The following is a 27,065-nucleotide window of genomic DNA, read 5'->3' on the forward strand; positions in this document are numbered from 1 at the left end:
AGATGAATTATATGGCACTAACATGGAGGGTCATGACACCCTATAGCCTTATAAATAGCATATTTCATTATTGCAATCTTCTCATAAAAATCCTCAAAAGAATTCGGATTATAAATAGCATATTCCATTCTTGCAATCTTCTCATAAAAAATCTCATAAAGCTCACATGAATGGGCCTCACTATTACTTTATGTTTATTCTCGTGACCGTTTCTTCTTATTTTTTTTAATTTAAAAAAGTGAGTAAATTAAATGTTACATTGTGTGATGTTAATGCACCTATGGATGTGCTAGTCACCATAAGTTTCTAGAAATTAACAATTGAACTACAAACCCACCAAGAAATAAGTTTATCAACCTTTAGAATTTTATCAAGTAAAAACAATAAATTATAACAACTTCTAACAATCTTTTGTGACAATTATATGCCACTGAACTGTACACTCACCATCACTCTTCATTAAAGTAATTTTGTTCCAACATATCCAAATATCAGATCAATCGTCACCATGAGAGCTTCTTGGTTAATAAGACATGCATCGCCTTAAATATCACCAACATGTTTTGGACGCATTGGTTGTGAAGCATATAAAACTTTATAGTTCAGTTCAGGTAGAAGTAGTACTATTTTTGGTGACTTTATGGAAAGTCTCCATCATGGCAACCAAAGAAAAAGCCGTGATGGCCAACCCAACATGGTAAAACACAGAATATTGGTTGTATGAGATGTGGAATTGGTTTTTCTATTCAAAAAGGGGTGGCGGCGCAACTTGTTGCCCGACTACCTGCCATTGCTTTGTAATTGAAAAAAAAAATGATCGCTAAAGGTGTTATTTGTAAATGATTTACAATAGCATTCTACAAATTGAAAAAAGTAAACAATTCGATATATTATGCTTTATTGAATTGTTTTTTAGTTAAACTTTTAAAATTCAAAATCATAATATGAATGGATGAAATAAAAACAAGAGTAAAATGCCAAAATGATTACTGAGTTTAAGCTACTTTAGTTTAAAAATAATTTTTTTTTGTATCAGGGTCTCAGGGTCTCTGAGGTTTCATTTATGTTACCATTTTTATTCAATTGACAAAGTAGGTTAGAATTTTACGTTAACTTTTCCCATTTTCGTCGTGTTTCCCATTTAAATGAAGCGTAAAATCGTCATTTTATGACATAATATATTTTAATTTAATGAGGAAAACGACAAAAAAATGGAGAAGTTAGCAAAAGATTCTAACCTAGTTTGCAAATTGGATGAGAATGACAACAAAAATGAAACCTGAGAGAACCCAAATACAGAAGTTTTCATTTTTATACTGAAGTAGCAAAAGCGACATAAACTCAGTGACCATTTTACTCTAAAAAAACTTTAAAGGTGATTGCAAACATAAAAAAACATATAATTTTATTTAGATTTTAGAGTTGAATGTCATTTTAGTCCATGTGGTTTGGGTCATTTTGACAGTTTAGTTCAAATGTTTCATTTTTCGTATGTGGATCCAAAAAGGTTCCACCATTGACATTTTAGTCCACTAGGTTAACTTGATATATTTTTTCTGTTAACAAGAACGACAATTCGGTCATTTTATATGTAATTCTGTTAACTAGAAGGGCAATTCGACCATATAAAATGACCGAATTACCCTTCCCTATAACAGAAAAAATGAATGCAGTTAGCCCAGTGAATTAAAATGGCAACGATAAAACCTTTTTGAACCCACAAATAAAAAAGGAAACATTTAAAGTAAATTGAAAAAATGACTCAAACCAGACTCACTAAAATGATATTTAAGTCTAGATTTTAAACAACAAAATATCTCATACTTTTTAAAGATTGGGACCACAAGTGCCAGCTTTGATGACGTGGCCTCCAAATCTCACCCTTTTTCTTCTCTCTCCTCCATCATGGGGATCTAGAGAGAGAGAAAGTGACATAAAACCTATAAATTCTCCATTATCACTTCCGATTATTCCAGTTTTCCGCCTCGATTTCAACAAAATATCTTCATCACTCATTCTAGGTTATCCTCACAGTATTCATACATTTCAATTTCATATTTATACTTATGATTCAGATGATTTCGCCCTTAGATACGGTAGATTCGTTGCTGTTTGCAGCCAGCAGAGCTTTGTGTAGTCCGTTCGCCCTTTTTGTTCAGATTCAGGTTCGGTTTTTGTCGATTTTTATGTTTAACGAGCTTTTGATGATAATGTTATGATTTGATTTAGTTGTATTGTAGTGTGGTTATTATGATGAATCTTTTGTGTTGATGAAATATGATAGTTTGGTGCCCTAGCTGCTCCTAGGACTTGGATTTAAGTTGAATTTAGGTTAACTGATGAAACACTGGTTAACACTAGGTTATTCCAGCTGGTGGTCTCGTGAAGGGTGGTTCAATCTCTATCTTTCACTCGTCGTTAAGCTGATCTTCCAGAAATTGTACTGCAAAACAACACCAGTGACTCGCCACAGGAGGGGAATAGCAGTTCCCCTTGTGACCACCCTCCGGCGTGAGAATAACTATTTGTTTTGAGGATAAGTGTGTGTTAAGAGTAAGAGAGTGAGAAATCGGATCCTTAAACCTGGAGGTGGAGTCCTTTATTTATAGCCGGAGAATGAAGGAGGAGGAGGAGGCCTGCTAGCTAGCCAGTGCTCCAGTTGTCCGACCAGGAGGAATATCCTTTCTGTCCCCTCTGGCATCGTCAGTCCCACAGGTGACGTGGCGTGTGGTCATTCGTTCCAGCTGGGCGCCTGCTTGTACTGGCTGTCGGCTATCCTCCAAGGATCTTGCAGTCGCTGCTGGCGTCCACGGTCCATCTATTGGTGCCACCTACTGTCCTTTTTGTCTGCAGGAGCATCTTTCTTGTCACCAGGCGATTCTTTCCTGAAGGTTCCAGAACCTTATGGATGCACTCGTGTGATGTGGACGCCAGCTTGGAAAGTGGTGTGGTCCCCGTGACCAAGGTTTAAAAAAACGGAAACGAGTATCGAGGCATTTTCCCTTCGCCTCACGAGGCGTAAGTATTGAGGCGGAATGAGGCGTAAGGCTGAGGCGGCATTAATAAATAAATATTAAAATTATATACATCATAAAATAATAAATACTTAACATCAAAAAATGACTTTTCTCATCAAATCAACAGTTAAAAGCATAAAAGAAGATTCAAATTTCATCAAATACTTAACATAAAAAACAATAATAGTTTCTAATTAACTCAAATAGCCTTAACATAAAAAACAATAATAGTTTCTAATTAACTCAAATAGCGTAACAAACATCATTTTCATCATCCTCACAATATTCCTCAACCCAATCCTCATCATCGTCATCCTCGTCAATCAAATGAAGGGCTTTCCTTTTCTTTGATGAGGAACTTCCACCGCCTCGCTCAATTATCCCACCACCTCTACGTGTTTTAGTTGCCCCGCTACCTCTTGTTGTTCTAATGACCTCGTCATTTTCCTCCACATTTGCCGCATCATCTTCAATTGCATCTTCATCATCATCATCTCTTGGGTCGGCTATCCACTCATCATCAGACATGACGTTTTCAACAAGTAAAGGATCTTCATCTTCTTTTAAATTGGACCTTTTTACAAATTTTTGCTTTAGCTTTCTATTGTACATGATGAACACCAAATCGTCCATCCTCTCGGTGGTCAACTGGTTTCGTCTCTTTGTAAGGACTTGATTGAACGTACTCCAATTACGTTCACAAGCTAAAGCCGAACACGTAAGACCCAAAATCTTCATTGCAAAGGCCTTGAGTTCCGGGGTATCATCTCCATATTCGCCCCACCATAAAACTATATATGTTAAGAAATTAGTTAGTTAATTATTTAATTTATACAAACTATAAGTCTATAATAACATAACTAGCAAATATTTTACCCGGTGGACGTGTTTGATAAGCAAAAAAAACGTACGCCTCGCCATATTCGTACCGCCTCGGCCGTTTTTTTCCGCCTCACTCAACTGAGGCGTCCGTTTAATATCTGAACCTGAGGCGCCGCCTCATATGCGTTTTCCTTCCGTTTCGAACTGAGGCGCGCCTCAGTACGTACGCCTCGGACGTTTTTTTAAACCATGCCCGTGACATATGTGCACTTGATTTGGGACCATACCTCTTCATTAACGTTACATAATTTGTTTCATTTCAGTTTCATACGTTTAGTTAGGATAGAGATGATTTCGACCTTAGATTCGAATCATTCGATAGATTCGTTGTTGTTTGTAACCAGTAGAGCGTTTAGATTCAGGTTCGGATTTGGCGATTTTTATGTTTTACGAGCTTTTGATGATAATGTTATATTGTTATGCTTTGGTTTACTTGTAGTGTGATTTTGTGTTTGTGTTATGGATCTGGTGATTATTAGGTTTAGTTGGATAATAGTTGTGTGTTACGTTGATGATGACGTTTTGTGTTGACGAGATGTGATTGTTTGGTTCCCTAGCTGCTCATAGGACTTGGCTTTAACTTGAATTTAGTTGTTGTTTAAGTAAATGAGTTAATGGTAAGAAATTAGGTTACTGCAAATTTGCAATTTTAGCCAGTGTTCCACAGTTAATAGAGCTTTGTATTGCAATAGTCAAGAAATATCTGTAGGTTCAAATCTGCTAAAATCAAAGACTGATTTGGAGACTGTTTTAAAATAAACACTAACATTTTTGTATTTGTTGAATTGGATTACCCTCGCGAGTAATGTTAATGATAAATATTTGTGTTGACCGTTGACGAGATGTGATAGTTAGGTGTCGTAGCTGCTCATAGGACTTGAACGAACCTGTTGTTTTGACTGTTTGAGTTGATGCCTTAGTTATGAATCCAGTGTTAAAAAGATAGTCTACTAGACCTCAAAATATTTCTCCTAAAGTTTATGCTAAATTGACAATGTTTATTGCTTGGTGAGCTGGTGATTTCATTTTGGCTCTATTTATCCTCTCTCTGTTTTTGACGTGAAAGGAAAAATTACAGCCCGACAGTTTTCTACTATTGTAGATGTATCGTAGCTTGGGATTTTGCCTAGAATGGTTTTTATTCATAACTTTGTATATCAACTCATTAGACATAGGGATTTTGTATATAGGTGTAAAAGTGGTATATGTTCGTTGATCAGCTAGAACAACAAAACAACCCATCTTGATTTTTTTTCTTGGGTTTAAGCACGGTCTTCTGTCATTTATTGGTCAACAGGTATGCCGGATTCAAATTTAAACCCATCTGAGTGGATTTTATAGAATACTATGTTCTGTCATTAATTGCTTCTTGGGATCCTTGTATTTACTAGAAATTGCCACGTTGTCAAATGCACTCCACAATTAATGCTTTGTTGTAGAGGGGTCTCTGGATCAGCACTTAGAATTAAGAAAGGTGTTGATAGTCATACACTATAGTATCACCGTTTATAACATCTTTTTATACAAATTATTAAGAGTTAAATGCCGTTTTAGTCCCTGTGGTTTGGGCTATTTTGCCAGTTGAGTCCAAAGCTTTCATTTTTCGCCTATGGGTCCAAAAATGTTTTACCTTTGCCATTTTAGTCCACTGGGTTAACTTTATCCATTTTTTCTGTTAATGAGAAGGGCAATTCGGTCATTTTATATGTAATTCTGTTAACTAGAAGGGCAATTCGACCATATAAAATGACCGAATTGCCCTTCTCGTTAACAGAAAAATGGATGAAGTTAACCCAGTGGACTAACACAGCAACGGTGAAACCTTTTTGGACCCATAGGCGAAAAATGAAACCTTTGGACTAAACTGACAAAATGACCCAAACCACTGGATGAAGTTAACCCAGTGGACTAACACGGCAACGGTGAAACCTTTTATAAAGTATCCCTTCTGTTCAGAGGTTTTAAGATCTTATTGTCTGGTGCACTTTTGTGTAATACTGAATTTCTGGCGCTTAAGCCAGGAGATTTCAGAAGTCTAATCCATTAGTCTTTATTTATTTGTTTTATTTACCACGTAAATGTTTTGCTAGCATAATGTTTTTCAATATGAGGAAATATTCATGCCACAGGGATGCGTAATATGCTTACTTCTGGCTACTGGATGGGCGGGTGCCGCTTATGTGAGGTATCAACTTTATGTGTATAACCAATCTGTTTATTATGTCGGTAAAATTGAATTTTACACTTAATAGAACTATATTCTATCTCTTGCAGAAACAGAGAAATAAGACAGATGAAAAAATGTATGAAAGATGGCAATGACTTTGCATTTCTTAGTCATGATATTCATGACCTAGAACATTCAAAACAGGTCCAATTGCCAGGTGTCACCGTTGTAATGCCCTTGAAAGGTTTTGGAGAACACAATCTGCACAAGTGGAGAACCCAGGTACCATACAAAACAGATCCAAGTATATTGCACTACGTAAGCAGAATTAGAAGAAAGTAAAATACACTACATACAAGTTTATAACTGGGTTCTCGCAGTTCTCTGCTTAAAAGTGTTTTTATATTGCCCGTGCCCTTATTTTACTAATTGTTAACTTTGGATTTTGAAATTTCTATATTTATATTACTACGGGGCTGTTTGTTTACCTCTTACTGAGGCTCTTAATGGTTCAGACCTCTTACTGGTTCAACACTTAGGTGCTGTTTGTTTTTAAGAGGTAAAATGTCTGCAGTCTGCGGACCACATCTACAAACATCTGTAGCAGAAGAGGTGGACCAAATGTCTGCAGTCTGCAAGAAGAAGACTGTTTGTTTTTTAACTTCTGCAGGTTTCTAAAATAAACTGGTGGTGGTGTACGGACGGTGGTGGGTGGTGGTGGTGGTAGACGGTGGTGGGTGGTGGACGGTGGTGGTGGGTGGTGGACGGTGGTGGTGATGGACGGTGGTGGGTGGTGGTGATGGTGATGGACGGTGGTGGTGGTGATGGATGGTGGTGGGTGGTGATGGATGGTGGTGGGTGGTGATGGACGGTGGTGGTCGGTGGTGGGTGGTGGGTGGTGGTGTTTAACCCTCTGCAGACCTTAGAAGATCTTAGAAGTGGCTGGACCAAGTCTGCACCAAGACGCGAGACCTTTTTTAATGAAACGTCTTCGGAAAAACAAACAGTCTGCGCGTGACATTGTCTGCGCGTGGTCTGCGCCGCGCAGACAGAAGAGCCTGCGCAGAGGTTTTATGAAAAAACAAACAGCACCTTAATGGTTCAGGCTGTTTGTTTCGCGAGCAGATGTCTGAATGGTTCAGACATTTGCCTCTGAATGGTTAAGCATTATACTGAGTCTGAATGGTTAAGACCTCTAATCTGAATTGGTCAGACATGCCTCTGAACGGTTAAGCATTATACTGGCTCTTAATGGTTCAGACCTCTTACTATTTCAGCACTTAATGGTTCAGACCTCTTACTGGTTCAGCACTTAACCATTCAGAAGCATAGTCACATAATTCGCTCAAAAAGATGCGAATTTCGTTTTGGTACGTTTCGTACCATACGGAATTCGTATGCGTATAATACGATGCCAATTCGCGTATCTTATTCTTCAATTCAGCGCGCATCAGGTTCATGAATTCAGCGAATTTCCTTTATCAATTCAGCGAATTTCTTTTATGTACAAGATGTGAAATTAAATTTTTATGCACAAGAATGGTGAGAAGATGAAAAAATTAAACCTTACCTGTGATGTGATGATGAACCCTAGTGAAAATGGAGGAGACATGGAGATGGAGGCTGACATAATATGACGGCTGCGTTTCTTTAATCTATTTTAACCTAAACCTCTTTTATTTACATATTTCATCCTTTATGTTTGTGTTATTATAATTTTTAATCTAAAGCTTTTTTTATTAAGTTACATATTTCATCCTTAGACCTCAATACTTTTATTTTTTATCAACTTTAACTTAAAACGTTTTTTAATTGTTTACTTTTTTTTCTTATTTCATTAAGAAATGTGTATACCGAACCGGACGGAATGGTACACCGAACCGAATCGTACCGGATCGTACCGATATGAACCTACCCCCTCCGAACCGAATTCATCGCAACTAGCGAATCGCGAACCCGAATCGCGTACCCGAACCGGAGCGAACCGCGTATTAGGTGACTATGTTCAGAAGTTGCCAAACAACCCCTATATGTTTATTTTTGAAGTTTTGTATTCTTTCTTCTAATTTTGATTATGTATGGTTGTTTATTTGTCTTATAATGGTTAATAATATGGATTGTTGCATGTAGTTAACTTCGCTTTATGGTGGGCCCTTGGAGTTCTTATTTATTGTAGATAGTACTGAAGATCCAGCTTATCATGCTGTATCGCGTTTACTTCTAGATTTTAAGGTAAGTCAGATTTTGTGCAACGCCTACTTTGTGTGTTTTCTCTCTGCACTTACTGCAATTTCACCTTTATCTATTTGTAACTAGTATTTTGACCCGTTGCGCTTTGTGGTGGCATCGAAACTTAAAGCAACTCGATTTTATGCTGTCAAATATTTAACCCGACTCGTTTCCGAACAAAGTTTACATCAAAATGTAGACAAACTGAAAACGCACAAAAAAGTAACCACGGAAACGTATTATATTCGACCAGGCTCATTACCGAGAAAAATTTTACGTCGAAATGTAAACCAACTTGGATTATACTGAAACGTACTTAAAAATAAGCACGTAATAAAATATATTTTTTATGTTAAAGAATGGTACCGCGCATTGCGGTGGCGATGAAACGTAAAGTAACTCGAATTTATACCGCCTAGCGAAGACGTATTATATTTAACCCGACTCGTTTCCGAACAAATTTATGTCAAAACGTAGACCAACTGTAAACGTACATAAAAAAAATAAGCACGTAATAAAATATATTTTTTAAGTTAAAGAATGGTACCGCGCGTTGCGGTGGCGTTGAAACGTAAAGTAACTCGAATTTATACCGCCTAGTGAAGACGTATTATATTTAACCCGACTCGTTTCCGAACAAATTTATGTCAAAACGTAGACCAATTGTAAACGTACATAAAAATAAGCACCGAAATGTATTATATTTGACCCACGCACGTAAAAATAAGTACGTAAAACTCGAGAGAGTCAAAATGACATTTTACAAAGTTTTTAGAAAGCTGAGAGGTTGTAAGTGTCAATGCAGAAAATTGTGTTACATTAAAAGACAAAAAACACAAATCACTGTAGCTATAGTGATTTAGTCACCCACAAATATTATTATTATAACTAAAAGTATGTGATTTTTAATCAATTTTAACTTCCATTCTGTAAAACTTCGCTCTCAACTTTTATAAAAATCCAAACTATATAAGAGTTCTTGTATTTGTTTGGTGCGTATTCTCTTCCTTACTTATTTATATGCATGCAGGATGATGTTGATGCAAGAATAGTTGTAGCAGGTCCATCCACAACATGCAGTCAAAAAGTTCATAATCAATTGGTACGCTGCAAATCCCTTTTACATTATTTTTTCTTTCTTGGGGGGGGGGGGGGGGGGGGATATTCCACGGTCCTCCCAACCGCCGAGGTGATCCCACCTCGCAGACCGCCACCCAGCAAGCCTGAGTCTGGGGGTAAATCCGCTACCGTAGGGGCATTGGGAACGAGCAAGACTCGAACCCGCCACCTCCGGGTTAGAATGCGGGCTGGTGGCCATTGGGCTGACACCCAATGGTTATTATTATTATTATTATTATTATTATTATTATTATTATTATTATTATTTTCTTTCTTCATTCTCAGTAACATTCACAATTTTGAAGTTATTGTACTGTGGCCCGAATGGCAGGTTGGGGTGGAAAAAATGAAAAAAGACAGCAAATACGTATTGTTTCTTGATGATGATGTTAGGCTGCACCCTGGGTCAATCGGAGCCCTAACTGCAGAGATGATGAAGAATCGCGAGGTATACTCATGCTGATGCACATATGGAGCAAATATGTGTATTATTTCTAGATGATGATGTTAGTTCTTGAATCTTAATATTTTATTTTTTTTTCTTTTGTTTTCAAATTCTAGTTGTTTTCATTTGGTTCTTTTTATTAATGCAGATATTTATTCAAACTGGCTACCCGCTTGATTTACCGTCTGGAAGTTTGGGGAGTTACTGTATTTATGAATATCACATGGTAAGGCATGTCGATGAATTATGGCTTTTCATTATGCTTGGTATTTTTATTTGTTGGATTTGGTGGTGGTAGTTTCAACCCGTTTGCTAATGAACGAGTCTGTTTAGTTTATGTTTTAGAGTAAAATGCCATTTTCATCCGTGAGGTTTGGTCAGTTTTGCGACTTTCGTCCAAAGGTTTGTTTTTCCGCATCTGGATCCAAAAGGGTTGAAATCTTGCCATTTTCATCTGGCTCGTTAACTCCATCCATTTTTCTCCATTAAGTCAGATGTATTTCCGTTTTGTTGCTAACTTAAAGGGCAATTCGGTCTTTTTTACTTTATGTAAAAAGACCGAATTGCCCTTTAAGTTATAATAGAACGTAAAGATTGTATTATTGATTTTTTGAATAATGATTACAGGAATGTCATATATATAGAGAACATAAAGATACACTTTAGTACCACTAAATATAATGATATATAAAACTAATCTGTAACTTAATTATATGGTCTATCATCCCCCCGCAAGTTGAGGGCGGGGAACGACCTGCAACTTGGACCTCAGCATTAGAAACCTTTGAGACGGTAGCGGCTTGGTGAAAATGTCGGCTATTTGATCATGTGTGGAGATAAACTTGACCTGAGGTTTTCCCTGGGCAACTTTATCGCGAACAAAGTGATAATCACACTCAACATGTTTTGTGCGAGCATGGAACACAGGATTAGCGGACAAATACGTGGCACCTAGATTATCACACCAGAGTGTAGGTGTAATCTTAGAGATGATACCGAGTTCATGTAGAAGGGCCTCTAGCCATGTTAATTCAGCAACAGTGTCGGCTAGAGCTTTATATTCAGATTCAGTAGAAGAACGTGACACCGTACGCTGTTTCCGAGCATTCCATGATATAAGATTGGAGCCCAAGTATATGGCAAACCCCCGGTGGACCGGCGATCATCTGGACAGCCGGCCCAATCAGCATCAGAAAAAGCTCGCAAAGTGGTGTTCCAGTTGACATCAGTGAAGGCATGAAGAGTAGAGGCAGAGTCATGACGAATAAACAGACCAAAATGAGAGGTACCTTTGAGATACCGCAGGATCCGTTTAACAGCCGACCAGTGGTTTTCTGTTGGAGTTTGCATGGACTGACACACTTTGTTTACTGCAAAAGTGATGTCAGGTCTAGATAATGATGCATACGGAAGAGCACCCACAATTTGTCGATACTTGGTTGGATCAGCAAGAAGTTGGCTGTCACCGAGGGTGAGAAGCTGAGATGTGCTCATAGGAGAAGGAACTGGTTTGCATTCGGATAACCCAGCTTTGTGAATCAAGTCAGAAATGTATTTCCGCTGAGAAAGGATTAAGTTGCTGCCATGACGAATAACCTCAATACCCAGAAAATAATGCAAGTCCCCCAGATCTTTTACCGCAAATGATGTGCCTAATGTTGCAATGACATCATTGATAGCTGTTGTGTTGTTCCCTGTAACTATAATGTCATCGACATAGACCAAAACGTAGACCAAGGTCCCACGGGCTTTAAGTATAAAAAGTGAAGGATCCGTTTTAGAACCGGTAAAGCCCATATGATGTAGGGTGCTGCTAAGACGTTCAAACCATGCTCGTGGTGCCTGTTTCAGGCCATAAAGAGATTTATGCAGCAAGCAAACATGATCGGGTTTAGAATTATCAACGAACCCCTGTGGTTGTTGTAGGTAGACAGTTTCCTTTAGATCACCGTGAAGGAAGGCATTTTGAACGTCTAACTGTCTGAGAGACCACTGATTTGTCACAGCAAGAGACAAAAGAACCTGTATCGTTGTTGCTTTGACAACAGGACTGAAGGTCTCTTGGTAATCAACACCGGGTTTTTGGTTAAAACCTTTGGCAACGAGTCTTGCTTTGTAACGAGTGACCTTTCCATGTGCATCCTTTTTGATCCTGTAAACCCATTTTGAATCAATAACATTAGTATTCGCAACACGGGGAACAAGAGACCATGTCCCGTTCCGAATAAGAGCGTCAAACTCTTCAGCCATGGCCTGGCGCCATTCCGGTGATTTGTTGGCGATAGTAAAAGAGGAAGGTTCAATAGACTCGGAAGAATTTGTAGAGACATGGTAAGCTGAAGGATCATATCGAATGGTTGGCTTAGGATTTTGGCGAAGATTAGGCGGACGAGTACGTGGTGGTGAAGAGGAAATGTGAGCTGAGGACTGTGAGGTAGTAGGAATTGAGGTGGAACAGTTCAGGGCTGGAAAGGGTCGGTTCAGGGCTGGAATGAGTGGGTTCATGGCCTGTTGTGTGGGACAAGTTCGAGGGTTGTTGGTTATGGGTTTGATGGTGGTCCAAAGGCTGTGTTTCAGCTCTATGAGGTGCGGTTGAAGGTTGGGAAGTAGAAGTGGAAGGACAGGCTGATGGTATGGGGTAGGAAGAATAGTAGGAAGGTGATTGTGTAGGAGATGTGGGTATGAGTGGTGGTTTGAATGGAAAAATGTGTTCGTTGAAGCGAACATGACGAGCAATGTAAATCCGGTCAGATTGTAAATCTAGGCAGCGATACCCATGATGAACTGAGCTGTAGCCTAGAAAAACACACGGGGTGGACCGGAAGTCCATTTTATGATGATTATACGGGCGTAGGAAAGGGAAGCATTCACACCCAAAGACTCGTAAAAATGAGTAATCAGGTGGTCGGTTGAATAAGTGTTGGAAAGGTGATTTGTTTGAGTTGATTCTTGAGGGCATGCGATTTATTAGGTAAACCGCGGTTTCAAAGGCAAACTCCCAAAAACGTTGAGGGGCATGAGAGTGAGCAAGAAGCGCCAAGCCAGTTTCAACAACATGGCGATGTCGGCGTTCGACAACACCATTTTGTTCACTCGTATGTGGACATGAGCGTTGGTGAATTATGCCAAGAGATGTTAGAAACGAAGCAAGATTACGAAATTCACCACCCCAATCAGATTGAACTCTTTTAAGTTTCGTATTGAATTGTCTTTCAACCATTTTAACAAACAATTGAAAAACAGAGAAAACATCAGATTTATTCCTTAAAGGGTAAAACCACATATAGCGTGAATGATGGTCAACACATAATAAGAAAAAGCGACAACCATTAAAGGAAATAGAGGGTGCGGGACCCCAAACATCACAATAAACCAAATCCAAAACATTGTTACTACGAAAATTTGATAGTTTTAACGACATTTTGGAGGATTTCCCCATTTGACAAGAAGAACATAAAGAAGAAGACACTTTATTGGAAACAGGTAATTGACTACTAGACATTATAGATTGAAAAACTCGAGCATTGGGATGGCCGAGGCGTTGATGCCAGATCGCTGACGGAGCTTTAGTTGCTGTGAAGGAAACATGTGGAAGGGACTTCAATTTTGGAAGATAAAGTGAGTAGAGACCTTGTTCACTTGGGCCCGTGAGTAGGATGGTATGTGTAGACTCGTCCTTCACAACAAAAAAAGAGGAATGAAATTCAAAGAAAACGTTATTATCTAAGCAAAATTGTTGAACTGATAAGAGATTTTGTTTGAGTTCGGGTACATGAAGAATATTATTGAGAGAAAAGGTTTTATTAGGAGAATAGAATTTTGAGGAACCAATATGACAAATAGGGAGAGGATTACCATCGCCAACATGAAGGAAATTGTTACCAAGATAGGCCTCAGAGTTGTCCAAACTTGCAAGGTCGGGTGTAGCATGACCATTTGCTCCTGTGTCAGGTTTCCAGAGTGAACCAGTTGTAGACCCAGCTTCAGAAAAGGCTGCATAATTTGCTTGGGGCGAGTCGCGTGTGGAAGATTGACCAGCCTTGTTAGGACATTGTGCAGGAATGTGGCCAATACCACACCGGTTACAATGACCATACACGGTGTTCTGAGTAGAGGCCCAAGCAAACTGTGGTTGACGGTTCTGGGCACCAGATGTTTGAGACTCATCACGGTTCCTGTTATAATTACCACGATAGTTGCCACGAGAATTACCACGACGGTTACCGCGATAATTGGTTGGTTGACGGTTGGTAAAGAAGGCCTGCGGCTGTTGGTTTTGGGTAAAAGCAGGGCTGATGTTATACCCTAGCTGAGCAGCCAATTGTTGTAAAGTAGCCAGTTGATTCTGTGGTGGTGCCGGGTTGGGGAGAAGGCCAGCAGTGCTGTTGGCCGTAGGTGGGGCTGAGAAAGTGGAGGCTGTGAAGGCAGTAGGAATGGCTGGTGTATGTCGAGTCATCATGAACTCATGATCACTCAGCAGGCCGTGTAATTCAGTAAAGGCAACAGGTGGTGAACGAGCAAGTAAATTGGCTTTAAGTCCGCTATATTCATCTCGTAGACCAGCAAGTGTAAGCATTACTATATCTTTGTCTTTAAAGGGCTCACCAATATTGGCCAAGGCTGTTGCATATTCCTGCACACGACTCAGATAAGAGGCAGAAGTCTCATCAGCCTTCATCTGAAGCTTCAACAGCTGCGTTTTCAGTGTGTATTCCCTGGATGAGTTATTCGGGGCGTAGGCTCTTTCAAGGGACAGCCACAAGTCACGAGATGTTACACCCTGAACATGCGAAAAACTGGATTCAGAGATGGTGGAGATGAGAATCATTCGGACGTGGGCATCATTGGAAACCCAATACAAGTGGCTGGGATTATCAACAGAAGCTGTGTCGGTGGTGGCCGCAGTTCTGGAAGGTGGGCATGGTATGGTACCATCAATGTATCCAAACAGGCCATTAGTGACTAGGAAGGGATGAATCATGTTCTTCCAGAAGCCATAGTTTGTGGGAGTTAATTTAAAGGCGAATTTATGCGAATTGTGGGCAGTTTTCTCTACAGTGGTGAAGGGTGAGAGCATCGCCATTGGAATGGTTGGTTTAGAAGATGATCAGAGGTTTAAAAAAAAGAACAGAATTGCGTGACGGCAGCAAGTTTAGAGAGAAGGAGCTGCGACGGCAGTAGGGTTTGGGTAGGGTTAGAATGGCTCTGATACCATAATAGAACGTAAAGATTGTATTATTGATTTTGTGAATAATGATTACAGGAATGTCATATATATATAGAACATAAAGATACACTTTAGTACCACTAAATATAATGATATATAAAACTAATCTGTAACTTAATTATATGGTCTATCAAGTTAACATAAAAGGCGGAAATACACTTGACTTAACGGAAAAAAATGGATGGAGTTGACGAGATGGATGAAAATGACAAGATTTCAAGCCTTCTGGATCCAGATGCGGAAAAACAAACCTTTGAACTAAAGTCGCAAATCTGGCCAAATCTCAGGGACGAAAATGGCATTTTACTCTGTTTTATATTTAACATGCATGATAAATAATTAGGTTAAAATGGATTGGACATGTCAGTCACTAAAAGTGTATTTTTAAATGCAGAAAGCCTTGTAATCATGTTACTTAACAAAAAACATATTATTGAAACAATAGAACTTTTATAACCGTTTTGACACACTAATTTATAAAGAGCATGTTTTAAGCAACCCAACTGCGTTTCAACATGTTGAAATAATTAACTGCTTTGACCCGCTACCCACCCATTCCGTCCGACCCACCCATTTTTCTACTGGTTAACATTTCTTTTTGTAACGACAGACTGTCTTTGTTTAGTTTGTTTACGTTGAGATCCTTTAAATCACTTAACCTCTGTTTATTTGACTAATATCATTCTCTTCATAGCCGTGTTCAATGGGATTTGCAACTGGTGGAAGGACGTTTTTTCTTTGGGGAGGATGCATGATGGCAAGAAACTTTTACCCTTGGTTTACTGTCTTATGCTTGTGATAAAGTTTTATTTATCTGGATAATAATAGGATATTTTTTTTAAAATTTTTATTGTTTGGCAGATGCATGCAGATGATTTCCGAACGGACAAACATGGTGTTGTAACACAACTTCGTGATGGTGGATACTCTGATGACATGACTCTTGCTGCTATAGCTGGTAATCAATAGTTAATGCTACATTGATAAAAAAAATAAGAAAAAAACAAAAAAAAAACATAAAATTTTGTAGAGTTAAATGCCATTTTCGCCCCTGAGGTTTGGTCAGTTTTGCGACTTTCGTCCAAAGGTTTGTTTTTCTGCATCCGGATCCAAAAGGTTTGGAATATTGTCATTTTCACCCGGCTCATTAACTCCATCTATTTTTCTCCATTAAGTCAGGGGTATTTTTGTCTTTTTGTTAACTTAAAGGGCAATTCGGTCTAACGGATTCAGTCAGGGGTATTTTAGATGCTTGTACATAATGTGGAAAAGACCGAATTGCTCTTTAAGTTAACAAAAAAGACGAAAATACCCCTGACCTAACAGAGAAAAATAGATGGAGTTAAGGAGCCGGATGAAAATGGCAAGATTTCAAACATTTTGGATCCAGATGCGAAAAAACAAACATTTGGGCGAAAGTCGCAAAACTGGCAAACCTCAGGGACGAAAATGGCATTTTACTCAAACTTGAAATTTTATAATTTAAACTCTTTATGAAATTAATAAAGCAAGAGTTTTTTTTTTTTTTGGGTAAAGGGTTACCCCGGTTAAAATTCATTCATCAACCAAATAAAACAAGTGAGGAATAAAGTAGACCTCAGTTCTCTAGAATGACATGCCATTACTAGAGTACACACACAACCAAGAAAAGAAACTAACATGCAAATAACGCACACAAGTCAAACCGACAAACACGTAACCAAAACAGTTACAACATGACGCTCTCATAAATTAGCCACATTCATCTTGATCCATCAGCAATTCTCTTGGTAAACTCCACTCAAGTAAAAGTTGATTCACATGGCTTGTTCTTTTAAACTTCATTGTATGTAATTTCATCCGAATGGTCATAAGAATCACCTCGATAAGCTGAGCTGCATTCCTTTTTTTCAAAGTGAATAGCCTGTTGTTTCGTTCCTGCCAAACAAAATAAGCCGATGCCGTCACCACTAACTTGGCAATGATGTGAGAAGCTCGCTTAGAATCCGCATGCTGCAATAAATGATCCATAATTTCCTCCCACGTATTTCCGATAGCTCGCGTACCCACTTTCTCTCGAACCGCATGCCAGATTTGAGTTGCATAGTCGCATTCAAAGAAAAGGTGATCATGTGAATCCGGTTCGGGTGTACATAGTGAACAACACAAAAGGTTGTAGTTTGCATTACCCGACGATCGCCATTTGCACATCACATCCTGAGTTTTTAGTTTCTTGTAAACAATAAGCCACATAAGAAATGCATGCCGAGGGATAGCCTGAGGATACCACACTAAACGATCCCATGGAACCAGATCTTGTACTTGCCGAATATCATCCCACACGCCATACGTGCTATAATCCATATCCTTGCTCTCTCTGGACCTCCAAATAATCCTATCTTGAGCATAGGAGTTTAACACTACCATAGGGAGATCTTGCAAAGCAGGAAATCTAGTTAGCCAAGAATTAGGCCAAGCCCACTCACCATTCAGAACCATATCCGCAACCGTACACCTCATATTGAAACCCGCATTAGATATCATTCGAGGTGTTATAAAAAGGTTCAACGGACATAAAGTATCCCATGTATCGAACCAAACAAGAGTATTAGCGCCATTACCCAGCTTAATCCATACATGCTGTCGTATGATTGAACGCAGTTGTAACATCTTTCTCCAACCCCAAGTGACATTATTCCGAACAGGCACATCCCAAAAACTTCTATCCCGAATACGATACGAATGGACCCATTTTACCCATAAGGATTCCCTATGTGTCAGGAGACTCCAAATATGAGCTACCATAAGCGCGTTATTCATGTCAGAGATTCTCCGAATACCCAAACCACCTTCATTCTTAGGCAAACACACGCGACTCCATTTCACCTTCGCCTTCCCCTTAATATTATTACCTTGAGCCTAAAGAAGTCTTCAAGATCATGGACAATTCGTTTTGGTAAGATAAACACGGAAGCCCAATAAACATGCATTGAAGATAACACTGATCTGATTAGTTGAAGCCGGCCAGCAAAGGACAAGCTTTTAGCTTTCCAATCAGTGATTCGAGATTCCATATTTTCAACCAGCTTTTTACAATCATTATATATCAATCTAGAAGAGATTAGAGGGACACCCAGATACCGCACCGGAAGAACACCTTCCTCGAATTGCATTATATTACGGATTTGATCTTTTACATAATTCGGAACCCCACCAAAAAAAGCTGTGCTCTTCGACATGCTAAGAACCAACCCCGACATATCCTTGAATAAATTCAAGGACTCTAGAATAACCGCAGCTGAATTAGGATTACCACGAGCAAACAAGAATAAGTCATCTGCAAAACATAAGTTAATAATCCTTTGCTTTTCACATTATATATATATTAAAGAGAAAGGTCGGTGGTGACCTTTCTCTTTTAAGCATCAAGTTTTTGACTTTTTGACTTCTACATTTCTTTTCTTTAAAGTTGTATGGCTTTTATTTGAATTCAACTATCAATTAATTACTATATATGTCTACTTCTAAAAGAACACATGATATATATATATTAAAGTTTTGACTTCTACACTTTCAACTTTTTCCATTTTACGCTCTTAATTTTTTTTATTATGAAACACTATTAATCATTTTCTTTAAGTAAGTTACATATTCACTTTTAATTTTCAGTAATTGACAACTTTAACCTTTTTAACCTTCTTCTACTTAATGACTTGAGACCTCCTTTTGTTTAAATTACTTTTACGACTTTACATCGCAAGGTGGACAAATTATTATACTTTTTTTTATCTATGTATAATGTTAAAGACAAAGGTCGGCGGCGGGCCTTTGTCTTTAAGTCCTCAACTTTTACAAAAATACACACTTAGCCCCTATACATTTATCTATTACAATTCTAATCCCTACATTTTTACTTTTTAACCCCGATACTTTTAGTTCTTTCAATTCACACTTTCAAACTAGGTAACTTAAGCATTCACTTTTAACTTTTGGTAATTGATAACTTTAATCTGCCAACTTTTTTCTACTTAATAACTTAACGTCTCATTTTATTTGAATTGTTTTTACGACTTTAGATCATAGCATCACACATTAGTATACTTTTTTTTTATCTATGTCTAACCATATTAATGTCTAAAACTTTACACTGCAACGAGCGAGCCATATATATATACTTATTTTGTGTACGTTCGTAAACTGTATTTGAAAGCAAGTCGGGTCAAATATAATACGTTTTCATTCGATGGCGATATAATTTTTTTAAGTAAAGAGTCGGGTCAAATATACAATATAAATACGAGTTACTTTAACTTTCGACGCCGCCGCAACGCGCGGCGGGTCAAAATCCTAGTTTATGATGGAATCTAAACTCAGCGTTTCCATCAACTTGGTTTTGAAGGATCAAAGTAAGGATCTCCATTACCAAAGTAAAAAGATATGGAGACATAGGGTCCCCCTGGCGTAGACCCCGCTTCCCCTTAAAATAACCATGCAGATTCCCATTTATAGCCAAAGAAAACGTAGCGGAGGTAACACACACCATAACCCATTTGATCATTTTCTGGTGAAAACCAAAACCACGTAAAATATTCTCCAAGAATCTCCAATCAACCGTATCATATGCCTTCTGAATATCGACTTTAAAAGCACATCTCGGCGGTCCATGGTTACGATGGTAATTATGCATTAATTCCTGGGTAAGCAGGATATTATCTGATATCTTTCTACCCGGGATGAACGCTGACTGATTAATGTTGACAATATCTCCTAGGCCCTCCTTAATGCGAGTTGTGATAATCTTACTAATACACTTATACAGAGTATTACAGCAAGATATAGGCCTATAATCAGTAACAGAAGCAGGAGTCTTTACCTTCGGAATTAAAGAGATAACCGTGTGGTTTAACTGGTTTAGAAGCTTGCCATTCTCGAAAAAATCTTGAATCGCCATGCATACATCCTTTCCAACTACATCCCAAGCCTTTTTAAAGAAAATAGATGTGTAACCATCCGGACCTGGCGCCTTGTTCCCGGCAATGGAGAACATGGCTTTTTTAATTTCATCCTCAGTCACTGTGCGCACCATATTACTAGCTTTAACCGACGACAACGTGTTGCGAAAAAGATGCGGACTGGGACTATGAACCACCTGGCCTACACTTCCAAAAAAATTAGAAAAATGATCAACTAATACCTGGGCCACTGCTCCTCCTTCGTGTAAATTACCACCAGTATCTCGAATTGTGAATATTCGGCTACGGTGATTTTTGGCTTTCACAACATTATGGAAGTATTTCGTGTTCGAGTCCCCAAGGGTCAGCCAATCGACCTTCGATTTTTGTTGTAAGAAAAGTGCTTCATCATGAATTGCATCCTTGTATTTCTGAAGAAGTAAACTATGATTAGCTAGCACTTCATCATTAGCCGGATCTTGGTCCATAAGAAGCTGACACTCGTCCAGCTCCTTCCTTGCCATCTTCACATTCTCATGCAGGTTACCTTGCTTAAAGAAAAGCTTTCGTAACGGGGTTTTTAGTAACTTGAGTTTCATGACAACTTGATACATTCGAAACCCTGCAATATCTTTACTCCAAACCTGATTAACTTCTTCCAAAAAACCATGCTTCTCGGCAATAAGATTCACGAATTTGAAGGGTCTAGGTTTATCTCTAGATACACTCGGCAACTTCAATATGCATGGTGAATGGTCCGAGACCCGAAAGGGATGGAAATACGCACCAGCATTCGGAAATTCAGTAACACAGTTAATATTGCACATGATTCGATCCAGTTTTTTGAAAATAACTCCACTTTGTTGCTGATTATTCGTCCACGTATAGTGTAAGCCCGTGCTATTAACATCGAACACTTCTATGTTATTGACACACTCCTTAAACTCACGAGATCCAATATTATAAGTGGACGCACCCGTACTCGTATCATGAAATAAGTAGGCATTAAAATCCCCCATAAGTACCCACGGTTTATCTTTCATAAAAGAGCTATGACCACACAGATTGTGCCACAAGTCCCGTCTATTTTTATAATGGTTATCCGCATAAGCAAACGAACAAAATAAAGACTTTCTGTCTAGCTTAAACATTACTTGAGTGTGTATCACCTGATCAGTTTGCGAGAGAACCATAACATCAGTCACATTTGGATCCCACCCAAGCATGATACGAATTCCTTTTGTACAGCAACTCGCATTCGTTTTATTGTGATCCAATGTAGTCATTACAGTTTTATTGTGATTTAACATCATGATATTGGCAGTTTGGCACTATAGTTTTTTCTAGTAGTGGCATATAATAAGCATAAGTTGTCCATGTTTTTTTGTATAATTTTTATTTTACCTTTTTCAATAGAAAATGTTTTATGTTGTTACTAGTTTTTAATTACAATATACTGAATTGCTCATACTGGTCTCAATTTTCAGGTGCTCATAAGAGGCTAATAACATCACCTCCGGTTGCGGTTTTCCCTCATCCTCTTGCCAGTGACCTTACCTTTTCAAGGTCTGAATATATAAAGTAGAATAATTGCAGATAAAATGGGTTGATTTGAGTTGTGTTTTATCTCATACGGGTCAAATAAGTAGATTTAGCTAAAAGGACTATGGTCAAACTTTTCAAAGATTGAGCTCGAGCTCGGCTCGTCTATTATCTATTAATTAATCAATTAAATAAAAATAATATAAATAATTGACCCGTTTAGGCTCGCGAGCTTGATAGTGAAGCTCGAGCTCGTTTACTGAACAAACTTATTTTTAGGTTCGGGCTCGGCTCGTAAATAAGCTTGGCTCGGCTCGTTTACGAGACAACTTTAAATAAGGGGTAAATGTTATTAAATTAAAAAAAAAAAAAACTAATCTTGCACTAAGGCTCGAGCCTGACGAGCTTCACATGCCAGATTCGAGCTCGGGCTTGATAAATAAATAAATGAGCTTTATTTTAGGTTCAAGCTCGGCTCAGGCTCGATAATGCTCGACTCGTTTTGAGCTTTTTCTCGAGCCACTCGGCTCGTTTGCACCCCTACTTGTTGTAAGTTGCCAAAACTGCTTTTTTTAATGCTTACTTTTGTAATCGTAATTAATGCATAAATTGTATATGAGAAATAAACTGGGCAAAAAAAGATTTTACGCTCTAAACCGTTCTGGACTAAAAAAGAACCCTTTCAGCCCGCCCAGCTTGCCACCTATACCTCAAGTTATTAATTTGATCTGTGTATGTCGTGTATAGGTACTGGAATTATTTGAGAAAACAGACATTCGTTTTGGAGTCCTACACAACATACATAAACTGGATAATGAATCGAGCTTTGTTTTCCGTGCACTGCTACCTTTCTTGGGGATTTGTATCTCCATATATTATGGCTATGTTTCATATTGCAGCAGCACTTAGATTTCATTTTAAGGATAATTTAATTGAAGAACCAGTTCTCAACCCTAATGGTAAGTCACGTTAAAATGTCAAAACGGGTTGATGTTAAAATTGGTAATCTTTAGTATAGGAAAGAGGATCGTCCTGGGTTAACGTGTAATGTTTTTTACTGTTTCTCTCTCTCTTGTGTGAAATGCCATTTTCGTCCCTGAGATCTGACCACTTTTGCGACTTTCGTCCAAAGATTTGCTTTTTCGCATTTGGGTCCAAAAGGTTTAAAATCTTGCAATTTTCATCTGACTCGTTAACTCCATCCATTTTTTAACATTTAGTCAGGGGTATTTTCGTCCTTTGACCTATTTGTTAATGTTTATAAGAAAATTCATAACCAGAAAGTCAACATAGGTGTATCTTTAATCTTTATTTCTTAATAGTGTTTTTTATTTTAATAAAAATGTTTGAAAAGACGGAAATACCCCTCATTTAACAGAGAAAAATGGATGGAGTTAACGAGTTCGAGAAAAATGGCAAGATTTCAAACCTTTTGATTGATCTATTTATGATTGCACATGGGTTGATATTTATATTAATTAAATCATATGAAAAGATTTACACTTTTATGTTATTGATCTTGTCCAGAATTTTTGTTAGGGTTGAGACTTGTTGGCTGCCTAATCATATGCACTGCCATTGAACTTCTTTCAATGTGGAATTTAACAAGAATTGAAGTTCGGTTATGCAACATGTTGTCTCCCGAGGCACCTCCACTTTCACTTGGTGCTTATAATTGGTGTTTGGTAAGTTGTCATAACCATCTTATAAACCGTATTTTGTTTCATTCTTGATCTTTCTACTCATTTAGGATGGGCGGGTTGGTGGTAATGGGTCAAAAACGGGCCCCTTTTATGAAACAGTTGAAATGGGCTGGGATGGTTTTATTCATGATCTTGCTAGACATTTATTAGAGATGGGTAAGAGGGGGAGGGGGGGTAATGGGTCAAAAAGGACTTTTTACCAACTGTTGAAGTTGAAACTTGAAACGGGCTGGGTTGGGTTGATTCCTTTTTCTTTTTTAGCTATTATTTTAACTAGTGGATTACCACCCGGGCTCCACAACGGGTTCGAAACGTAGATAAAAATAAGCAAGTCGCGAGAGTAAAGTTGTTTGATGTTTTAGTTAAGGGGCTAAACATGTCATAAATAAAGTTGGGGGGGGGGGGTAAAGTTGTTTATTAATAAAGTTGAGGGGCTAAAGTTGTTTATTAATAAAATTGAGGGGCTAAAGTTTGATGTAGTTAAGGGGCTAAAGTGCTAAACATGTCATTATTTAAGTTGAGGGGCTAAGCATGTCATTTTTAAAGTTGAGGGGTTAAAGTTGTTTATTATTAAAGTTAGTTGAGGGGTTAAAGTTGTTTTAGTTAAGGGGCTAAACATGTCATTACCAAAGTTGAGGGGCTAAAGTTGGTTAATGCCAAAATTGAGGGGCCAAAGTTGGTTGAAGTATATATAAATGGAACTTATGTGATACAACCCAACCCAACCCAAACCGACCCATTCAAAACTAAACGGGTCAAATTGGTTATTTCTAGCATTTAATGACCTATAAGTATACAGTCATTTTAATCTCCATTATTATTGCAGGATTCTTTTATTTAGAATTACAGTGTTGACTATTGATTTGGTCAAACTGACTATGAGCAGGTGTTTGTTGCAATGGTGGTGGATAATTTTCTATACCCGATTTCAGCAATCCGTTCACATTTTTCTCAGTCTATCAACTGGTCTGGTATCCGTTATCATTTAAAGAATGGGAAAATACACAAGGTGAGATCTGTTACGATTCCATTATTATTAGGCAAATTGGATTTAAATGTCCCAACTTTCTCAATTTGTCCGATAATAATTCCAACTCAGTTATTGGCCGATAATACTCCGAACTGGTCCACTTTTGGCCAATAATAGTCCGCTGTTAAAAATAGCTTAACGGAGTTAAGTTTTTTTCCGAATTACAAACTGATGTTTTATGGATTTTGATCAGAACGAGGATACGAATCGATTTATGTAAAACTTACCTCGAAACGATGCTTCAAACGGCTTGATTTTTGTTGATTGGAAGTTTAAACACCCGAATTGAAGCACTGTTTTTGTCGTTTGAGGCAGTATTTCGAGGTAAATTTACATCAATCAGCCCGTATCCTCGTTCTAATCAAAAGCCCTAAAACATCAGTTTGTAACTCAGAAAAAAAACTTAACTCCGTTAAGCTACATTTAACGCAGACTATTGTCAGCCAAAAGTGGACCAGTTCGGATTATTATCGGCCAATAACTGAGTTGGGATTATTATCGGCCAAATTGAGAAAGTTGGGATTATTTAAATCCAATTTGCCTTTATTATTATTATTATTATTATTATTATTATTATTATTATTATTATTATTATTTATTGATGACCTATTTGCCCTTCAATGAAAACTACAAAATATTCATAGCATTGATGACCTATTTGACTAAATGAATATTAATGACTCATTTGACTAATAATTAAATACAGGCCGAATCCGAACATGACAAGAGATTTCACGGGTTGACATGAAAACGATTGGTTTAACTGAAATTAAAATTTTTTATTTTCATATTAAATCTCTAAAATTCCAACTTTGCATCCAAAAATACTAATGTTTATAAAATAATTATGTTCAATATTTAAACTGTAAAACTTGATGCTCATTTTCTTTATCAATTTTTTTTCCATAAAATACCCAATTAGTTGTAGTTATTACATAAAACATATTAAAAAAGTTAATCTGATCAATGCATGAACCGGCTCGTCCACTTGAACAAGACTTGTTTAGCTAAACGTGTTCACATGTCTAACCGAAACTGACCCGAATCCGTTTAGATTAAACCCAAACCGCCAAATTTCGTGTTAGGTTCTTGTCGTGCAGCAGTTCACACCCTTACATAGACGGGATTTTCCCCACTTAGTTAACAAAAATGTATTTCTTAAATATCAGATTGACCGAACAATGGAGAAGGGCAAGAAGTATTCCGATTTGGCAGCCAAGCGTTTATACGTGAAGAAAGCCCAAAGCAAAATCTCGATTCTTGGTTCTTTGTCGAGAAGTTTGGTTAACTGGAGACAACCAAAGAAATACGATGTGTAGAAAAAGGAATCGGGATTTAACAACCGCTTGTGATTATTATCATTATTATCTGGTTTCTTGTTGATTGATTAATGATCATGAAGTAGCCATCCATTCTTTTTGAAAGAAAAATATTAATTCAATTGATTGATTCTTGTTCAGCTGTAGCATGTCTGGCTTTTGGTTTTGTATTCTTGTATATTTTAGTTGGTGTGTAATTTAAAGGAAATACTTATGCATTTATATGTTGAAGACTCATTTTGTGGATGGAAAATGTTTAGAAACCAACAATACTCTACCCGAAAACCACATCCGCCGCTAATGTTGCCGCTAAACATGAGTTCTTTTCATCAATCCTGCCTGCAAAGTCCGCTGAAAGACTTCAGAATCCCTAAATAAGGAGAATCCATCATGTCGAGTTCTGTGATAGGAAACCATAGAACACGACACTGTGGTCCTAAAAAAATTGTCTTGCATTATATTGAGTTTTATTGAGTAACGAGTTAAAATAGGTTTAACTATACTGGATAATGAAATGATCAAAACTAGTAGAGTCAAGTTAGATCCACGTGCCGAACAATTTTCTTTGTATTAGACCGTGGGGTATGGTGGGGTTTGGGTTGGGTTTGGGTTTGGGTTGGGGCATGAGTTGGCATGTGGCTTGGGGGGGGGGGGGGGGGCAGACATGGGCTGACCCACATTCAACAGGGTATGGTGGGGCGGGGGTTTGGTGGGCTTCGCTGGGCTGACCCGCTAGGCTATTTGAATATTATATTTGTTTTTTTATCTCTTCTCTCATCTCCAAGACTAGTTGCAACTCGTCACCCTCAAGGTGATCAATGCGCTCGGATAGAAATTTCAAATCATCCCGTCTTTGTTTCAGGGTATCTCTAGCTTCTTTGCTCTTTCGTTGTTCGGCCCTTTGTTGTTAGAAGACGTTGAATGTATCTAACTTGCATGCAATGTCATCCAACTGATCGCTGTATATTCCCCTACGCGAGCCTGCAGTTGAAGGCGATGCCGTACCAGATCTTGATTTTTGAGCACGCCTTTTTGCGGCATCTCTTCCATACTCAGGCCAGTTTGACGAATCATCCAAAAGGTCCTCAAACTCTTGATCTCGTGCATCAGATTGGGCTTGGGACGAGGCCCTTGACCTTTTGGAAGACGTGTTACTTTCGCTACCACTGGGGATATTCGCCCACTTTAGATGGAACTCATATCTTAATACATTCTTTAACTATATATTTAGTATATTAGTTATTTATAAAATTCAAGAAAAAAAATTAATAAAATAAAATAAAAACGATAACAACCACAAACCATGATAAAAGTTTAGTTATTTTGACTTGTTACCGAACCTGCTATTATGTTTAACCAGCTTCAAAATTCTATTATGTTTAACCAGCTTCAAAATTTTAAGAACCTGATTGCAAACCTTTAAAAAGTTACTTTGTTGTCAATTGTCATGTATG

At 38.0% G+C, this 27,065-nt stretch overlaps 1 protein-coding gene across 3 annotated transcripts; it reads left to right on the top strand.

Annotated features, from left to right (window-relative positions):
* Window positions 1-1,910: 1,910 nt before the first annotated feature.
* Window positions 1,911-25,833, top strand: LOC110877103. 3 transcript variants are annotated; one of them, XM_022125263.2, is made up of 15 exons: window positions 2,034-2,165; window positions 5,090-5,196; window positions 6,029-6,084; window positions 6,174-6,348; window positions 8,197-8,298; window positions 9,326-9,397; window positions 9,746-9,862; window positions 10,008-10,085; window positions 15,781-15,843; window positions 15,948-16,044; window positions 21,505-21,583; window positions 22,307-22,518; window positions 23,099-23,244; window positions 24,149-24,271; window positions 25,462-25,760. In XM_022125263.2, the coding sequence occupies exons 4-15, from the start codon at window positions 6,193-6,195 to the stop codon at window positions 25,609-25,611; spliced, it is 1,395 nt and encodes a 464-aa protein (XP_021980955.1). In that variant the 5' UTR covers window positions 2,034-2,165; window positions 5,090-5,196; window positions 6,029-6,084; window positions 6,174-6,192; the 3' UTR covers window positions 25,612-25,760. The 3 variants fall into 3 exon arrangements, with proteins under 3 accessions (XP_021980954.1, XP_035833155.1, XP_021980955.1); XM_022125262.2 differs by lacking the exon at window positions 5,090-5,196 and having other exon boundaries at window positions 1,911-2,165; window positions 25,462-25,833; XM_035977262.1 differs by lacking the exons at window positions 5,090-5,196; window positions 25,462-25,760 and having other exon boundaries at window positions 1,911-2,165; window positions 24,089-24,204.
* The last annotated feature ends 1,232 nt before the right edge of the window (window positions 25,834-27,065 follow it).

This window comes from Helianthus annuus, chromosome 9 (genome assembly GCF_002127325.2).
Source record: "Helianthus annuus cultivar XRQ/B chromosome 9, HanXRQr2.0-SUNRISE, whole genome shotgun sequence".
Lineage (NCBI taxonomy): Eukaryota > Viridiplantae > Streptophyta > Magnoliopsida > Asterales > Asteraceae > Helianthus > Helianthus annuus.